Below are 17,674 nucleotides of genomic sequence, written 5' to 3'. Positions count from 1 at the left end.
TTTCAGGTCAGACGTTTTCATGGTGTGATAGCTAAAGACTATACTATGTCATTGTGAAAGGCAAAGGTGAAAACCAAACATTCCTACAATTAAGGTGATGTAGATCAAGGTTTCCCAATCTTGGCACTATTGACATTTTGGCCCAAATAATTCTTTTCTGTGGGAGACTGTCCAGTTCATTATGGAATGTTTAGCAGTGTCCCTGGTACCCACTAAATGCCAGCACTACTCCACTAGTTAGAACCAAAAATGTCTCCAGACATTGCCAAATGTCCTCTAGGGGGCAAAATCTCCCTTGGTTGAGAACAACTAGTCTAGGCAATTTGGCAACCCTCATGCTACAAAATACTCAAGAGTCCGGAGAAAATATAAGAATCCCTTGAAATCCATATAGTTGTGAATGCAGGAAAGTAAGGAGCATCCCACGAGCAAAAACAAAGAGAAAACTGAAAACCCATGTACTGAGAGGAATTGGTGCTGATGCTATTCTGGGTAGGAGGGGGGTAGATTTGCTGATTTTCATGCAAATATAACTGAGCTTTTATTTTTAATTGATATATGATTTATATACAATAAAATATGCAGATCTTAAGTGCTCAGTGGATTTTGTGGTTGTAAAAGCTCATGGACCCACTACGTAAAGCAAGGTATAAAACATTAGGGACTTAACATTTTAATTGCTGGTCAAGTGCTGGGAAGGAGGCCTGTTTATAAAAGACAAAAACTTGGAACTGAGACCCCTATGTAAAGCCAGGGGCTCTTGAAGGGCTATACCTTCAGTGAAGATAAAAGTGTAGGGAAAAAAAAATCCCCTTGGCACCAGGAAGTATTAAGGAAAATTTTGTCTGTCCTGGTCTTGGGGGTAGGGAGAATGTGGAGGGGGCTAGAAGCTCCTAAAAATCTAGAAGCCTGGGCCTGCCTTCACAAGTGCTTGGAGTTTGAATTTATACTACCAGCTTGATCTAGGAACCTTAAGCTGAGAAATTAACTTAAAAAGTAGATCCCAGAGTGCCTGACTGGTTCAGTTCATAGAACACGAGACTCTTAATCATGTCATGAGTTCCAACCTCACGTTGGGTGTAGAGATAACTTAAAAAAAAAAAAAAAAAAAAAGTAGGTCCAGTCTTGTTTGGATCCTTCTTCAAACTATTTCTCTCTCTCTCTCTCAAATCAGAGAGAGAGAATCAGGGTAATTTGACCACAGACTGAATATTGTTAATACAAAGCAATTATTAGTTTTGAATTATTATTTTTAAGAATCCTTTTAAAAGAAGTGAAGTGAGATGGTAATGCTATGTGGGATTTGGTTTAAAATAATCCAGTTGAAAAGAGGCGGATAGTGAGTAGAGATGTAGACGAAACAAGATTAGCTGTGTGTTGGTTATTGTTGGAACTAGGTGATATATACATAGCAGTTCGTTGTGCCATTCATTTTACTTTTGTATGTGTTTAAAAATTTCCATTAAAAACAAAAGTTCTTTGAGGATGGTAATACCTCAAAGGAGGACGGAGCACCAGATAGAAGCAAATGTAAAGCCTCCGTAGAGGGACATAACCTCAATCCAACCCTATGGAACTCCCGCTAGATAAAGTCCTGCCGTTCTGAATGGGACCTTGCCATCAAAAGTTATGAAGCACCATAGGGAGAAATAAGCACATAGAATAAATACCAGAATTAGACCTCTAATAACTTTGGCTAACAGTAATGTTAGACTGTAAAGTAACCCAGTGAATTTAAATGGATAATAATAATATCAGAAATCATAAAATAATCCAGAAAACATGAAAAAGAATAAGACACCCCCCCCCAAAATCTGGGCAAATTTGGAAACCAACTAACTAGAATTTCTAGAAATGAAAAATAGAGTTCTTACATTTTAAAACTCAAATGACTAAGACAGTTGGTTAGACCTACCTTAAGAGAAAATTAATAAGTTGAAAGGTAAATCTGAATAATTAGAGAGTGACATTGCAAGATAAAGGTGTATGATGTAGAAATTAAAAGACATGGAGAAGAAAATGAGAAGATTCCAGACTGTATACGTCATAGGATTTCCAGAGAAATTGAGAAGAGGCAATACTTTGAAGAGTATTTGAGAATTTCCTAGGATTGACAAAAAGACGTAAAATTCACAGGATGCACAGTGAATCCCATCTGAATAAATAAAACAAAATACAAGAATGGAAATAGATTATATAACTTCCAAATTAGTACAGGAGGAAAAAAGAATGTAAACATTCAAGGGGCGCCCGGGTGGTCCAGTTGGCTAGGTGTCTGACTCTTGGCTTCAGCTCAGGTCATGATCTGAGGGTGGTAAGATCAAGCCCTGGTCTGGCCCCATGCTCAGAGCAGAGTCTGCTTGGGATTCTCTCTTCGCTCTCCCTCTGCCCCTCCCCCCCACTCACACTCACTCTCTCTCTAAAATAAATGAATCTTTAAAAATATTAAAGAAAACTCAGTAAGTCAAGAAAGGATGTGAAAAAAAAAACCAGAAAAATCAGGTTAAAGAGCATAAAATAATATGGTAGAAATCAAACATATCAGTGATTACAATAAATGTAAGTATACTTGGTAGTTAAGACAGAAATTGTCATGTTGAATCAAAAAAAAATTCATCTATGTGCTAGGCAAATTGCTTATTAGAAGAAAGATGAGTAGGGGCACCTGGGTGGCTCAGTTGATTGAGTGTTCAGCTCTTGGTTTTGGCTCAGGTCATGATCTCAAGGTCATGGGATTCTTTCTCTCCCTCTTCCTCTGCCCATCCCCACCACTTATACTCTCTTGCACCTGCTGTATCTCCCCCTCTCAAATAAATGAATAAAATCTTTTTTTTTTAAAGATTTATTTATTTGTCAGAGAGAGTACAAGCAGGGGGAGCAGTAGGCAGAGAGAGAAGCAGGCTCCCCGCTGAGCAAGGAGCCAAATGAGGGTTGATCCCAGGACCCTGGGATCATGAACTGAGCCAAGGCAAACGTTTAACCAACTGAGCCACCCAGGTGTCCCAATAAATAAAATCTTTAATAAAAAAAAAAAAAAGGAGGGGGAGGGGGAGGAAATGATGAATACTAGTCATTTTAGATAAAATATACTCTAAGGCAAAAATTATTAGCAATAAGTCACTGTAAACTTGTTGCATATAACAGAGATATGAAATACAGAGAACAAAAATGGACATAACTGCAAGCAGAAATCAACAAATCCAGAGTTGTGGGTGATTTTAAGACTTGTCTGTTGATAGAAGATAAATCAAGCAGATAAAATATTAGATGATTTGAATAACACAATTAAAACACTTGACTAAATATGTATAGGACTCCACAACTCCCATCACAGAATGCTTGTGTTATTCAAGCCCTCAGAAAATATATACAAAGGCTAAAAAAGTTCTAATCCCCAAATCAAGTTCTCAACAAAATTCAAAAACTGGGCATAGAAAAACCATGTACTCTTGTCAATCCATTTAGGGTGAAGGTTAGTAACAAAAATACTCCTCCTTCATGTTTGGAAAATTAAAATGGAGTAGTTTACTTTCCCCATGCAATATGCTCATGTGAACTTCTATTTTTAGATTAACAGTAGATCCCATGGTGAGTTTTATAAAATACTAAATTGTCCTATTTGGAACTGGTCAAAGATGTCAATTGTAGCCTTTCATAGCTCTTTTCCAGCTCACAGAGTAATGCCTGCCACAGAACAATAAAGCAGTAAATATAGCACTCTTCAGATGAAGGAATGCCATTAGTTACATATTCACCTTTTGTTTCTAGACATGTAAGGGTTTAGAATTTACATTACCATTAAATTTAGCTATAAATACAGCAAAATACACAGCTATAGATAGCACTAAACAGGTCGAGGTAGCTGAATTCACAAATATTAAATTTGCTAGCTTGTTCTTTCAGCTATTAAAATAGAATTTTAAAGAATTAGAAATTAAGGGGCACCTGGGTGGCTTAATCAGTTAAGCACCCGACTCTTAATCTCGGCTCAGGTCTTGATCTTAGGGTCATGGATTTGGGACCCACGTTGGGCTCCACGCGGTTATCGTGCCTACTTAAAAAAAAAAAAGAATTGGAAGTTAAGAAAAATTACGTTTCTAGCCTTACTGAGTACTTACTATGTACAAGGCACCAATCTAGACATGGGGGTGAAGTAGGGGTGTTGTGTAAGATATTGGCCCTTAAGAAATTTATGATTTATCTTACCTGAAATTTCAAGGTACAATGCTCATGTCAAGATGAGGTATTTTGTGGGGGAATGCCTATATATAATCATGCAAAGAAAAACCCTGAAGTTGCATTAAGTGCTGAAGAGGGAACACAAAGACTTTTGTAGTTTAAACATTTCATGTTAAATAGTTAACTTTAGTTTGAGCTAAAGTGAGATACTTAGAAAAACAATATTGTATATTGTTTTTCACACTTTGGATTACGCTTTGAACACTTGGGCGGGAGGGGACACTGAGAAGATAATTGGTGTCTTAAGAGAAATAAATTAAGTATAGACATTTGTAATTGCAGCTAATCAGTATTAACTTACATTTGCTTGGAAGCGGAAGTCAAGGGAATGTACTAACTAAACCTCTGTAAGAGGGGAAAGTTCTATTTTGATCACTCAACATCCATGGCTGGTTATGTCACTGTGTGTCCCCTACATGTTGGCCTTCTGCCAGATAAAAGGAGCAGGACAAGAAGACTCCTAGAGATGCTCTTAAAAGCAACAGCAGCATTCTTCAGGAAAGGAGGGGAGAAATGCTGCTTGGTGAGCTGAGCTAAGCTGCAAGGACAGCACGTACAACATGGAGCACACACTGGCTGATAACAGGTGTATCAGCTGATCTGTATCCTTACCAGAAGAAATTTTAGCTTCAGTCTGGTTCTTTTTGTGTTCTAAGGGTTGTATCTGATTCTTCCTTGGAAATCCTTACACCTCAAAAATCCCCTTCCCCAGATTCCCTGCAGGCTTCTATAGGGCAGATTACTTGCCTTTATTATAGAACCTTTTACCCTTGTTGTAATTCTTATTTACCTCTCTATAAAGGGACAGTTATAGCTGTGTAACTTCAGGCAAGTTATTTAATCTCTGTTTCTTTGCTGTTAAATATAAATGGTATCAGCCTCTTACAGTTGTGAGAATTAGAATTCCCAGTACAGAGAAAGCACTTAGTAAATAATAGTTATTAGTTATTACTTAGTCATTATCTTACCATCATTAGAGGACAGTGCTATTATAGTGTTCTCTCTGTCTTCCTCAAGTACTTACCTTCATTGGCCCAGAATCACTAAAAATGTTTAATATTGTTGCCTAATTTCTTGAGTCTTCGTGGTGTGTTTGAGTCAGCTGTTTTCTTTTTTTTTTCTAATTATTATTTTAAGTAAGCTTTATGCCCAACATGGGGCTTGAACTCACAACCTCAAGATCAAGAGTTGCCTGCTTTACCAGCCGAGCCAGCCAGGCACCCCTAAGGCAGCTGTTTTCAAACTCGGTTTTCTGAACAGTTCCAAGGGAGGTAATTTTTTTTTTTTTTTTTTTTTTTTTTTTAGGTTAAGCAGGATTTATTTTCGTTTGTAAGAGAACCCTCTTACACCAGCTTTATTCAATTCTCCTGAAAATGGTGGCATTCCTTTAAACTATTCTTTTAGAAGCTGCAGTTATGTAAATAGAACATTGGATTCAACCTCAAGATGTGGGCCCTAGTTAGCTTTATTATTCTGCATGTGATCATGATAAAAGATTAGGGTGTTCTTCACATTTCCAAGCAAAATCCAATTTAAAAAGCTTGTTCTTACCAAACCTCTACAAACAGCCATTTGAGAGTAAACCAGCAGAGCATTGCATCACCCCAACGAGGTGTAGGTTTCATTACATGCACCAACAAATGACATGGCTAGCTCCTGCATTCCACGTCTACAGAATTTGTTTTACACCTATTATACCAAGCAGCATTTTAAACACTAGCTGTATACTCCCTAATAAGATAAAGCAAAACAAAATACACCATCACTTAATAGTCTTCAGACATGATTACACTTCAACTTTCATAATTTTGACAACGCATTCAAAGGACAATCTGCAGACAACTAATTTTAACAGACAATACTTTAAGCAGACATGACTGTCCTAATTGTGTATTAGGTAAGAATTTTACAGGTATTATTAGCAGTAATGGTGGAGCTGGAGAGCATCGTGTCTTCTCCATGGCGCACAGTAAGAACCAGTAATAGTGTGGTGGAACTTATGACCCTTTCTAAGGCCACAGCTCTTGGCTCTTGTAGCCTGCAGATGTCAGTCCTCATGTCTCGCTGTGCTTGTGGTTTGGTGATCCCTTGGGTGTCAGGATTTCTTCTGATAGCTTATGGAATGGATCAATGAGGATAACCTCAAAGAATTGGTACATGGAATCTTCACCAACTCAGTAAGAATTCAGGACTCTCAGAGCCCCACAGGGACGTCTGGCTCGCTCATCTGCAACAGACTGACGGCTTCGGGCAAACTTCAGCCGGTTAACGCCATGATGGACAGGCTTGCCCTTTGTCTCACACTTAGGAACTGGGCGTTTGTAGCCACCACATTGCACATGAGTCCAATATATGACACACCCTTGCTTGGTCTTGTATAAGGGAGATACTTTTGGATTCAAAAATATTTTATTCAAATTTCATCTGTAAATTTTAACTATCTTAAAAAAATTAATTTGTGAACTCAAGTGTTGTAAAGCAGAACTTACAGTCGTAAAGGCTCTTACCATATTAACATGCTGCCAAGTTAATTCATTTTTTTTGCTTTTCTTATTATCTCTATTTATTTGAAGGTTATCCTGATAGTGAAGGCTAAACTGTTGAAAATAAAAACAAACTACAAAAAATAACTTGCTGCCATTTGCAAATATTGCTCTCCATCAATTTTAGTTTACAATCAAAGCAAAATGCAAAAATAAATAGAATTCTGTAGTTACGTAGGAATGCAACTGACATACATAACTCCTATTTTTATTACTTTATATTAGAAGAGACTTATTTATTCCCATTGATTTTATAATAAATTCATCTTATAAATCCAAATTAATTAATCTGTTCTAAGTGTGGATTTATCTGCTACTTTGGGGAAAAACAAATATTTATAAGTAAATATCTGTGTATTCTTTGGTAGCATTTATTGACAATGTTATGTGGCAGGCATTATGCTTTAGGCTAAGGGTGTATTTGACAGGCTACAAACTGATAGCCTTTGGCTAAATGCAAACCTATTGGGTTTCTGCATAATTGTGCACTTAGAAGAATAAAGACTTTATTGGTTTAAGAATACTTTGAAACCACTGATTTGTAAAGTGTCCTATCTCTTCCAGTCAGTTGACTACCACTCTTACTTTTGCAGAGGTCCAGCTGGAGTAAGAGCCCAAGCCCTGGATAGAGATGGAAATCTGGTAGAAGATTTTGTATTTGATGGAGGAGTTGGGGCTATTGGAAGTCGCATTCTTCATGTGAGAAATGCACCTTCCCCTGCTGCTACTTCTTCTCTTGCAATTTCTGGCATGATCGCAGATGAAGTACAGCAAAGATTTAAATTGTAAATAATGTAAGGAGCTAGGTATGCATTTTAATTTCCACATTCAGCAACGAGAATATGCTAATTGCACCCTTTAAGGAAAATGATTTGAAAATCTCATTTTTGGGTATCTCATTTAGATAACAACTGAACTGTTAGAATGCTCTAACATAGAAATAATAATTTTTTAAAGTCCATGCTCTTTTACTTTGTGAATAAAGAAGCAAGGTACAGTTGTATCTGTCCTGAATCCCTGACTTTGTTATTGACCTCACCAACCATGATCTAGAGAATTGGCCCTTCTAGAATTTCTGGGAACGATGGCACAAAAAATTGATTATTCCCTTAACATTTTTGACTTTATGATACCTAAGCTTTTTTTCCTCTCCTAAATAAGAAAGTAGTACATTGTAGGTTGCAAACCTCCTTTAATTTTGAAGGGTCATAGGAAAGCTCACATTATTTGGAGCAACAGTATTTGTATTTGGGAATTTAAAATTCTTGATTTAAAGAAAATGTATGAAATTTCACATTTTTAAGTAGTTTGAATAAGATTCTATCTTAGCTATAATATTTGTAAGAAATAACTTTGCAAAAGAAACATAAAGGCTTTATTATTCCCAGTCTTTTTTTTAACTGACTTAGTATGGGGTTACCACTAAATCCAAACAGCAGTGCACTATGAGTGGTTCTTGCCTACTCTTTATAGTCTTTTGTGGTTGAGAAACTAAAAGAACTTAGAATTTAGAACTGATAGGTTTTTATGAGAGCAGTTTTAGAATCCTGACACTGATATACAGAACTCTGTAATTTTAAAAATTATTTACCTCTATATCTCTGTTTTTCAGTCACACCAAGTTTCTCAAACGTTGGCCAAGATCACTAATTATTCATGCCTACTTGGTTTTCAGGGATCCTATGAACTTTTATGAGGATATTTCTTCATTTGGGGGAAATACCTAACTTTGAGGCATTCACTTTTGTAAACCGCAAAAGTGCCTTACATTCATGTGTACTTCATGAATATTTTTAATTGTGGCCCAGTGCCAGTACTGTATACTGTATATACGTGTGTGGTATCTGTTGAAATGATTCTTGCACTTCAGAAGGTTGGAAAATAGAAATATAAATGAATTTTTGGCAGCCTACTGATTGGGGAAACTTTTATTACAGAACCATCATTTAGGTGAGACATTTTCATTCATTCCCTCATATATGTGCTCTCTCAGGATTGATCTTCCACTCTTCATTCTTTTCTCTCTCCAAATCTGTGTGATGAGTCAAAGGATGTGCATTTTGACTGGTAGGAAAAACTTCTGTTTTCATTCTTTTCACTTCAAGCCTCAGTGATTTCATTGTTTGAGCTCCTCAGGCATTAATTTGAAAGGCTGTGTCGCCAGCTCATGTGCAAGAAGTAGCGCATCCCAGGTATAGATGAGGCAGTTATCTGACACGAGGGATGAGCATTTGGAAAGCATTCAGAAACCACTCACAGAAGAGACCAGCCCTAATGGTTCTTCATATCAACTGATTCCTCCAAGAAATGGGACACACAGGATATTTTTCTGTTCCATTACAAGACTATTAAGAGATGGAAAATTTTACAGTTCTCTATTTCATAAACAGTGAGATAGCATATATACTAAGCTGTGAAAGATTGAAATTACAAAATATCCTAATTAAAGCAACCCTTATTCCATTTGGGTCTACATTATACCCCCAAAAAATGCAAGTGAAAAAAATTATTAAAAGTGTTTCGAATGTGTAGGTTATTCTGTTTGTAAAACATTTTATATTTATTTATATCAATCAGGTTTTGTTGTGTAATACTGATAATGATATTTGAAAGTTTTGTGTATTTCTGAGAGAAGAAAAATGTAAATTGATATTAAAATATTTTAATGAGCCTTGGTGTTGTGAACATAATCTTTAGTTTCATAAAACTCTGATTCAAGTGAATGTTTTCTGTGTGAAACATGAGCTATCATACCTTTAAATAGTAGCCAATCTTTAAAAAAATGAAAAAACTAGTTCGTGTATAATATAAAAATGAAGTTTATATTTTAGATAAAAAGTATAGCACTTCCCCGCTTACAAAAACGGCTTTGCATTTGGTAATGGTGGTGGTATCTGGCTGACCTCAGTGTCATCTTCATACCCCAGGGCACCATGCTCTGTTCCATAGCAGAATATATATGTAACATATAAACACACCATGCTTTGCAGGAAGTGGGGGGGGGATGAATAAATCAAATTGGAGTTTCATAAATAATTATAGTTTCTCTTAGGAAGACATTCTGGTTATGCTATCTCTTACAGGGTTGGATTTCTGGGCATAAGCCTCCCATAAGGGTTATAGGGCAAATGATCTGTCTGAGAGCCTGCTCCAACTTCTTTTTAGCAGGTGGACTGTAACAGGACCAGTGTTAGCTACAGCAACAAACCATGAAAGTGAGTGACAATGACATTTATTGTTTCCTGTGGCATTGCTTTGGTTTGCTTCTGACTGGCAGCACTTGTATCTTTAAATAAATTGAGGAAGTAGGAGAGAGTAAATGGGAGAAATGTTGAGTAAGTCCTTCTTGAAAATGCTTTTCAATGGGAGAATATTAGTGGTACAATTTTCTCTGCCTTTTAAAATTTGAGGTGTGTTTAGATTATTCAAGTTATCTCCCAAAAGCCATTCTAAATTCTAAAAAGACAAAATTACTGTTTATCAAATAATTAATATAGCATATTAATTTTAACTCAAATTTATGATTGAGTATTGTATGTGTTTAATACTTCCATATTTTTTTATTTAAAAGATTTCATTTATTTATTTATTTGAGAGAGAGAGAGAGCAGGCAGAGGGGCAAAGGGAAAAACAGGCTCCCTGCCGAGCAGAGAGCCAGATGCAGGGCTCGATTCCAGGACCCTGGGAATATGACCTGAGTCAGCGGCCAACACTTAACACACTGAGCCACCCAGGAACCCCCAATACTTCCATGTTTTTTAAAAAGATTTTATTTTTAAGTAATCTCTACACCCAACATGGGGCTCAAACTCACAACCCTGAGATCAAGAGTCACAGACTCTGCTGACAGCCAGCCAGGTGCCCCTAATGCTTGTATTATTTAACACTTGAAGCAAGTGTTTATAATGGGGTTAGAATTTTTTTTTAAAGATTTTATTTGTTTATTTGACAGAAAGAGTGAGAGCCCAAGCAAGGGGAGCAGCAGGCAAAGGCAGAAAAGAAGGAGAAGCAGGATCCCCCGCTCAGCAAGAAGCCCAATGTGGGGCTCAATCCCAGGACACTGGAATCATGACCTGAGCTGAAGGCAGACACCTAACCAACTGAGCCACCCAGGCGCCCTGGGGTTGGAAATTTTTTATTTAAAAATTTTTTTAATTAATATTTTGAGTAAGTACAACATTCTTATGGTTGAAAATTCAGAAGTCCCCAAAATGTACTCAATAAAAGAATCTCCTCAGGGCACCTGGGTGGCTCAGTTGTTAAGTGTCTGCCTTTGGCTGGGGACATGATCCCAGGATCCTGGGATCAAGCCCTGCATAGGCTCCCTGCTCCGTGGGAAGCCTGCTTCTCCCTCTCTCATTCCTCCTGCTTGTGTTCCCTCTCTGGCCGTCTCTGTCAAACAAATAAAATCTTTAAAAAAAAGAATCTCCTCTCCTCCAAGCCACCCAGTTCTCATCCTGATATAACAAAAATTGTCAATATCTCTTGCGCAGCCTTGCAGAGATATTATATATAATAAAATCCCACCTCTTTTTTTAAAGATTTTATTTGACAGAGAGAGTGTGAGATAGCACAAGCAGGGGGAGCTGCTGAGGGAGAGGGAAGAGCAGTGAGCCTGATGTTGGGCTCAACCCCAGGACCCTGAGATCATGACCTGAGCCGAAGGCAGACACTTAAGGACTTGAGCCACGCAGGTGCCACTGTCGTCCCCCCCCCCCCCCCCCCCCGCCTGCCTCCATTTCTTTTACACAAGTGGTAGCATACTCTGCATACCATGTTATAGTCCCTGCTCTTTTCACTTTGCACTCTCTTTGATAATGTTCAAGTAGCCTGAACACAGCCTGGTTCTTCTTGATTGATTTTATAGCTTCTATTCCGTGAATTTATTGTTACTTGTTGAACCAGGCCCTTATATCTACTGACGATTATTTAAATCGTTTATTTCTGGGTTACTTTTGTTTTTGCTGTAGCAGTACTGCAGTGAATAACTGTGTTAAATCATTTTATGTATGAGCAAGTATACCGATAGGACACATTCTTAGAATTTGCTGGGTCAAGGGGTATTTGTCTTTGCAACTTTGATAGATAGTGTCAAGTTGCCCTTGGTAGAGGTTGAACCAATTTAAGCTCTCACAAATAGTATACTAGAGTATTTACTTCCCCATTTTCTCACCAACATAGTATATAATAAGACTTTTTGATCTGTGTGGGTGGCTATTCTAGTAGGTAAAAAATTAATAGTATAATTTAAATTTTTTGTAATATGAGTGAAGTTGAACATGTTTAATATACTTTTTTTTAAAAAAAAGGTTTAATTTATTTGTCAGAAAGAGAGAGAGCACGAGCACAAGCAGGGGGAGTGGCAGGCAGAGGGAGAAGCAGGCTGCCTGCTGAGCTCCATCCCAGGACTCTGGGATCATGACCTGAGCCAAAGGCAGATGCTTAATTGACTGAGCCACTCAGGCATCCCCATGTTTAATAGACTTAAGAGACATTTACATTTCCTTTCCTGTGAACCGGTTTTTTCATATACTTTATCCTTTTTTCCCCTTGAGTTTTGGTCTTATTAATTTGTACGAACTATTTATTTATTTATTTATTTATTTATTTATTTATTTAAAGTAGGCCCCATGTGGAGTCCCACATGGGGCTTGAACACATGACCTGAGATTGAGACCTGACCTGAGATCAAGAGTCAGATGCTTAACTGTCTGAGTGATCCAGGTGCCCCTGTAGGATCTCTCTTAGATATTAGGGAAAATTTAGAAAATGAATTGCAAATATTTTTTCCAGTTTGTCATCTGCCTTTTGGCTTACCTTGTGATTTTTTTTTCCATTCGTTTTAAAAAATAGGTTTATCAATCTTCTAGATTTTATATCATCATAGAAAGGTCTTTTGTATTCTGAAGTTATAAACAAATTATTTTATGGTTTTAATTTTTTACATATAAGTCTTTGACACTTCTGCAATTTTTCCTAGGGTAGAGTGTGGGGTATGGATCCAACATTTTATTCTGGATGACCCATTTGTCTGGTTGGGATTTTTATGGGTGTCATTCTTGGATTATCCCCCACATGCACGTGGATCACATTTCTGTTTGCCTAGCTCAGAGATCGGAACTCAGATGCCTGTAGAGACTAGGCAGGTTACATAAAAGGGTGGAGAGTGCCAGGTAGGGAGTATAGCCAACTGGAAATGGGATGGCATACTTTTCTAAAGAGGGCAGCCACTACCCACTGCCTGCTGATTATTCCTTTGCAGGAATGCAGCAGGGCCCAGTGTTGCTAGATTTTTGTCAAGAGAAGCTGGAAATCCATTTTTATATAAAATCTCTTGATTTTAAAATGTTAACAATTTTAAAATTTAAATATAGATTTGGATAAACAGAATGTGTCTTCAGGCCAGATTTGGCTCAGAGAAGGCTTCCAATATCCTTGGGCAAGAATGAAACTTCCCACTAACAACTTTACTCTCCTATAACACAATCACAGTCTAGTAGTTTGACACCCTAGTAGTTCAGCTGGAGTTCGGAAGAGGAGGGAAAAGTAAAGACGGTCTATATAAGCCGAAGTCTTTGCCGTCACTGATTCAAAAAGTAACTGGAGAAATACAAGCATTTCGCTATCTTTTTATCCCAAGTACATGGGAATGTGGAAGTGACTTTATTAGAAAAAATTCGTGATGCCGTGGATACTTGGATTAGAAAAATGGGTTTTCCAGCTCTGTCTTACTGATTTTGCCAAATGACAAACGGGTGTGCGTTTTGGGAAAGGGTAATTGTTGAGTTACTAATCCTAGAACTGAAGTGTTGCAAACTTTTTTTTCACTCTGCTCTTCCTTTCCCTTCCTCACTGGGGGTCTCTGAGCCACTGTGTGCTGAGGGCTTTCCACGTCTCACCTCCTTCAGTCCTCAAAACATCACTCGATGAAATAGTTAACTACCTCCTAGACAGCGAATAGCCACGTAGAGCACACGTTAAACGTCGCGTCCAGCCCGAATGTCCCTTTTTCTCCCCGTCCCGAACTGCTTCCCGTGACTGCAGTGCTGGCGCTCAGAGTGGCACCGAGTCGGGGCTGTCCTGGGAAGGTCGGGAGAAGGGAGCGTTTGTGTACAACACAGTGCTGTGGGTGGTCCGTCTGGAACGCGCCCCCAGCACAGGCCGACTCCCACCGCCCGCCCCGCGCCGCCGCAACCCCGCGACCGGCCGGCGCCTCCGCCAGCGCCGTGGCGCGCATGCTCCGTGCGGGGCTTCTCCGGCGACCCGGGATAATGAGCGCCGGGCCCAGGGGGCGGGCCGAGCGGCGACTGCTGGAGCCGGGAGCTCGGCCGCTGTGCGCGGCTGCGACAGGGGCGGCGGCGCTGGCCGGCACGGAGCGCGCCAGAGTGTGGCTCGCTCGCTCGCCCGCCCGCCGCGCACGCCCGCTCGGTCCCCAGAGCCCGCTGGAGCTGACTCGGGCGGGCCGGGCGGCGTTGCCTGTGGGGAGGGCGGGGAGGAGGCGATGAGGCGACGAGCCGCCGCCGCCGCTCTCCGCCAGCCCCGGCCGTAGCGGGAGCTGGGGCGGGCGCGAGGTCAGCCGTACCCCGCGCCGGGTTGCGAACCCAGACAAAGGAGGAGGAGCCGCCCGAGGAGCGGGCCCGCGCCGCCGGGAAAGCAGGCCGCCGGCTCGGTCGCAGCTGGGGGTCGTCGGGCTCTCGGGCCGCCGCGCTTCCTCCGCAGACGCGGAGCGAGGCGAGGCCGTCCCGGCCGAGGAAACCGCCCCCGGAGCCCCCGCCCACCCGCCGGCGCCGCCCCCGAGCGGCCTCGGCCGTCCCGGCGGCCCCGGCTGGAGGCGGCGGCGGCCGGCGAGGCGAGGCGGCCCGCGCCCTGCCTGTCAGGCCACCCGCCCGGCCCGGTCCGCGGGCCGCCCCTGATGCGGAGGCGCTGCCGCCGGGGCCATGCAGCAGGCGCCGCAGCCGTACGAGTTCTTCAGCGAAGAAAACAGTCCGAAATGGCGGGGACTGCTGGTCCCGGCCCTGCGGAAGGTCAGTGCCGGTGCCCGGGCGGCCGCGGGGGCCGAGGGAGGTGCCGGGGCGGCCGCGGGCTGAGTCGGCGGAGCCCGGCGGCGGGCGGCAGGGGCGGGGGGTGTTGCCCGGCCGGGGCCCCGGCGAGCTTCTAACGGGGAGCTGCACGTCCTCGCGGCGCGCGGGTCCTGCGGGCCGGGCTGTTGCTCAGTGGCTGGGGGGCGGGGGGGCTCAGAGTTGCCTGTTGCACCCGAAAGGACGTTTTCTCAAGTTTTTGCCTGGCCCCGGAAGGAGGGTTTTGTTATGATCATAAAAATGGATTTCGTGTTGCAGTCGTTTCGTCAGGCAACTTCCGCCGTTGGCCAATTTGTTGTCCTCAGGCCGGGTTCGGGCAAGAGGAGGTCTCGCCGGTGTTTACATAGTTTCTAAAGCAAAAGTTCATTTCCAGGCCCGGGAATTACTCTTCATCAGGTTCTTTTGGGGGTGTTCCCGTGGGCAGTTTGCTTGTCAAGGGTGTCCGCTCACGAGGCAGGACTTTCTGGTGTTTCACGGATGTGTTTCACGTGTGACATGTCACTGAGCCCTAACGCTCCTTTTCTTGAGGAAATTTAAAGTACTTCCCACTTCCTGCAAAAGGTGTCCTCCCCGTTCGCTCGAGAGATTTCCCCTAGAAAATCTGGCGTTTCTTCCCTGGGTGCAGTTTAGAACTTGGAAGCATTTTAAGTGGGCCAAGAAGGTGCAGCTCATAAAAATCAACCTTTCGATTCTGGCTGTATCCGCTGGGTGCATCTCCTGTAGATGATGTGAGTCTCCGTTTGTGAATGTAGATAATAATACTGTCATTTCTATAATGAACCTTTTTGTAAGGTCAAGACAAATATGAAGAATGCAGGATTAGACATCGTGCCTGCTCAACATGGGCATCCATTGCCATTGATGCAAAGGGGTAGTACCGTCTGCATTTTGTGCAAAATAACCAAGAATAAATTTTAAAATAATAAAGAAAAAAGTAAACATTAACTTAGAAGACTGCACTTGGAAAATAAAAATTCATGTAACACATTTCCGTAAATGAAATGAAAAAGTAAATTTTAAAGGTGAGAACATTTTCCTCATGCATTCAGAGTTACAGATTTTCCATCATTTTCATAATTCTTTCAAGGAGATAGTGCCTCCCTTGGGCCAAAGCCCAAGTCATGTTTTTTTAGAGAACTTGGTGGTGGAGGTATGCAGGGGCAGTTATCATTTCACTGGCATACCAGGTGTTGAAGTTAATTGACTTTACTCCGTGGGCAGCCTGATTCTACAGGGAGAGGGAAAGAAGTGCAAGTGTGCTGAGTAGTGATGCGCTCGGGCCTGACTTGAAAAGTAACTGACTCTTCTGTGAGGAATTGCACTCAGCCGAGGGTGAGTGCAGTTATCAGGCATGTATTGTTGGCAGTGTGATGCTGGTCTTCTACCTACTGGTACTTTCTGGTAGCAAGTAGTATTTGACTGTGTGTTGCATAATTTATTCAGTAGGTAGCTTTGACCCTGAGAATCCTGCATGGACGGAGACAGATTGACCTCTTCCAGTTAGGGTGGAAACAAAGCCAGAACAAGTATCCTAGTCCATTGCTTTGAGACTGTTGTTCTGCATTTATATGCTGTGCTTGTTTACCTGGAGCTCAGGTGTCTTGTAGATCTGTATTGTCTTGTACAAGAAAATTTGGTCTTTTGCGGTAAACTGAATTCAAAAAGCAATTTCTGTTTAATTCATTAATTTACTGTTATTACAGAATTGAGATATAGTCGTGCAGAAGACATTTTTTGTATTTTTGGAAAACTTTTGGTGTTAGTAATAACTGGATTATGTCCAGTTTTGTGGCATTTGGGTATTTGTGGTTTTGCAACATGTAGGTTTATGGTGCCTGCTAAGAGTTATTGCTCATAAGGAGCTCAAGGTTCACTATTCCTTTGTGTGATGTGTTACATTCTGGTATGTACCTGCCAGCCATACCTTTATACAATGAGATATCCTGCCATTTCGAGGGAGGCTCTGTTTTTACATTCAAAGCATTTGGAACTTGGCTTGCTTCCTTCCTCCAGCTAACAGATAGTTACAAAGACTACTAGAATTAGTAGTAGTAGCAGTAGTATTGGACTACTAGGATTTTTCTCGTCCAGCTTTTTCCTCCATTGAACATGTGGAATACTTGGAATACTTCATTTAACTTTTTTTTCTTTTTTTCCTGCACTTTATTTTTATACCTGTACTTTTTAAATTGAAGCATCATTGACATTAACATTGAACACATTTTAGGTACTTGGCACCATGCTGAAACTAAGATTACACAGATGAATAAAAGCAGGGGCCATGCTCTAAAGGTGTTTACCATCTACACTGAACATTCTAAACTTTTTGGTTTTGGTTTATATAAATGTGATAGCTAGCTAGCAATTAGGAGCTCAGAGTGATGTGAGGAATATCTATGTGTGTGTGTGTGTGTGTGTGTGTGTGTGTCTGTGTGAAAAGAGCAATGTAGTTTAATTGGCTCTATCAGATTCTGCTTGGGCATCTCGGAGGAACCTCTAAAACTTAAAAGTATAATTTTCTGAAAGGTAAACTCATGACTCATTCAAATATAAATGAACATGTGTCAGTGATTTCGATTCAACTTATTACCTAATAGGGGAACTCATAAGTTAATGTTAAAGCTACTTCATATGCAAATTTGAGGAGGTAGGTATTTATAGACAATTTAATAAAGTAACATTAAGATAATATTGTTGGGTTAGATACAAAATTAGTTAATATCCTATAGGAACATAAACAGTAAGTTTTGGATTGTCTTTTCCACTGATTTGAAATTATTTGCATCTGTATGAGACAAAAATGTCAATGTTAAT

General features: G+C 40.7%; 2 protein-coding genes across 4 annotated transcripts in view; both read left to right on the top strand.

Moving 5' to 3' along the window:
* Positions 1 to 9,453, top strand: part of L2HGDH (L-2-hydroxyglutarate dehydrogenase) — a 41,702-nt gene extending 32,249 nt beyond the window's left edge. For both annotated transcript variants that reach the window (XM_026513689.4, XM_057306452.1), the window contains one exon: positions 7,376 to 9,453. In XM_026513689.4, coding sequence (XP_026369474.1) covers positions 7,376 to 7,571 — 196 coding nt within the window. In that variant the 3' untranslated portion in view covers positions 7,572 to 9,453. The remainder of the gene's footprint in view (positions 1 to 7,375) is intronic.
* Positions 9,454 to 14,616: 5,163 nt separating this feature from the next.
* The window catches only part of SOS2 (SOS Ras/Rho guanine nucleotide exchange factor 2), an 80,017-nt gene continuing 76,959 nt past the window's right edge, over positions 14,617 to 17,674 (top strand). For both annotated transcript variants that reach the window (XM_057306425.1, XM_026513684.4), the window contains exon 1: positions 14,617 to 14,806. In XM_057306425.1, the coding sequence (XP_057162408.1) occupies positions 14,720 to 14,806 (87 nt within the window). In that variant the 5' untranslated portion in view covers positions 14,617 to 14,719. The remainder of the gene's footprint in view (positions 14,807 to 17,674) is intronic.

This window comes from Ursus arctos, unplaced genomic scaffold (genome assembly GCF_023065955.2).
Source record: "Ursus arctos isolate Adak ecotype North America unplaced genomic scaffold, UrsArc2.0 scaffold_37, whole genome shotgun sequence".
Classification (NCBI taxonomy): domain Eukaryota; kingdom Metazoa; phylum Chordata; class Mammalia; order Carnivora; family Ursidae; genus Ursus; species Ursus arctos.
This window is presented reverse-complemented; position numbering and strand designations above follow the sequence as displayed.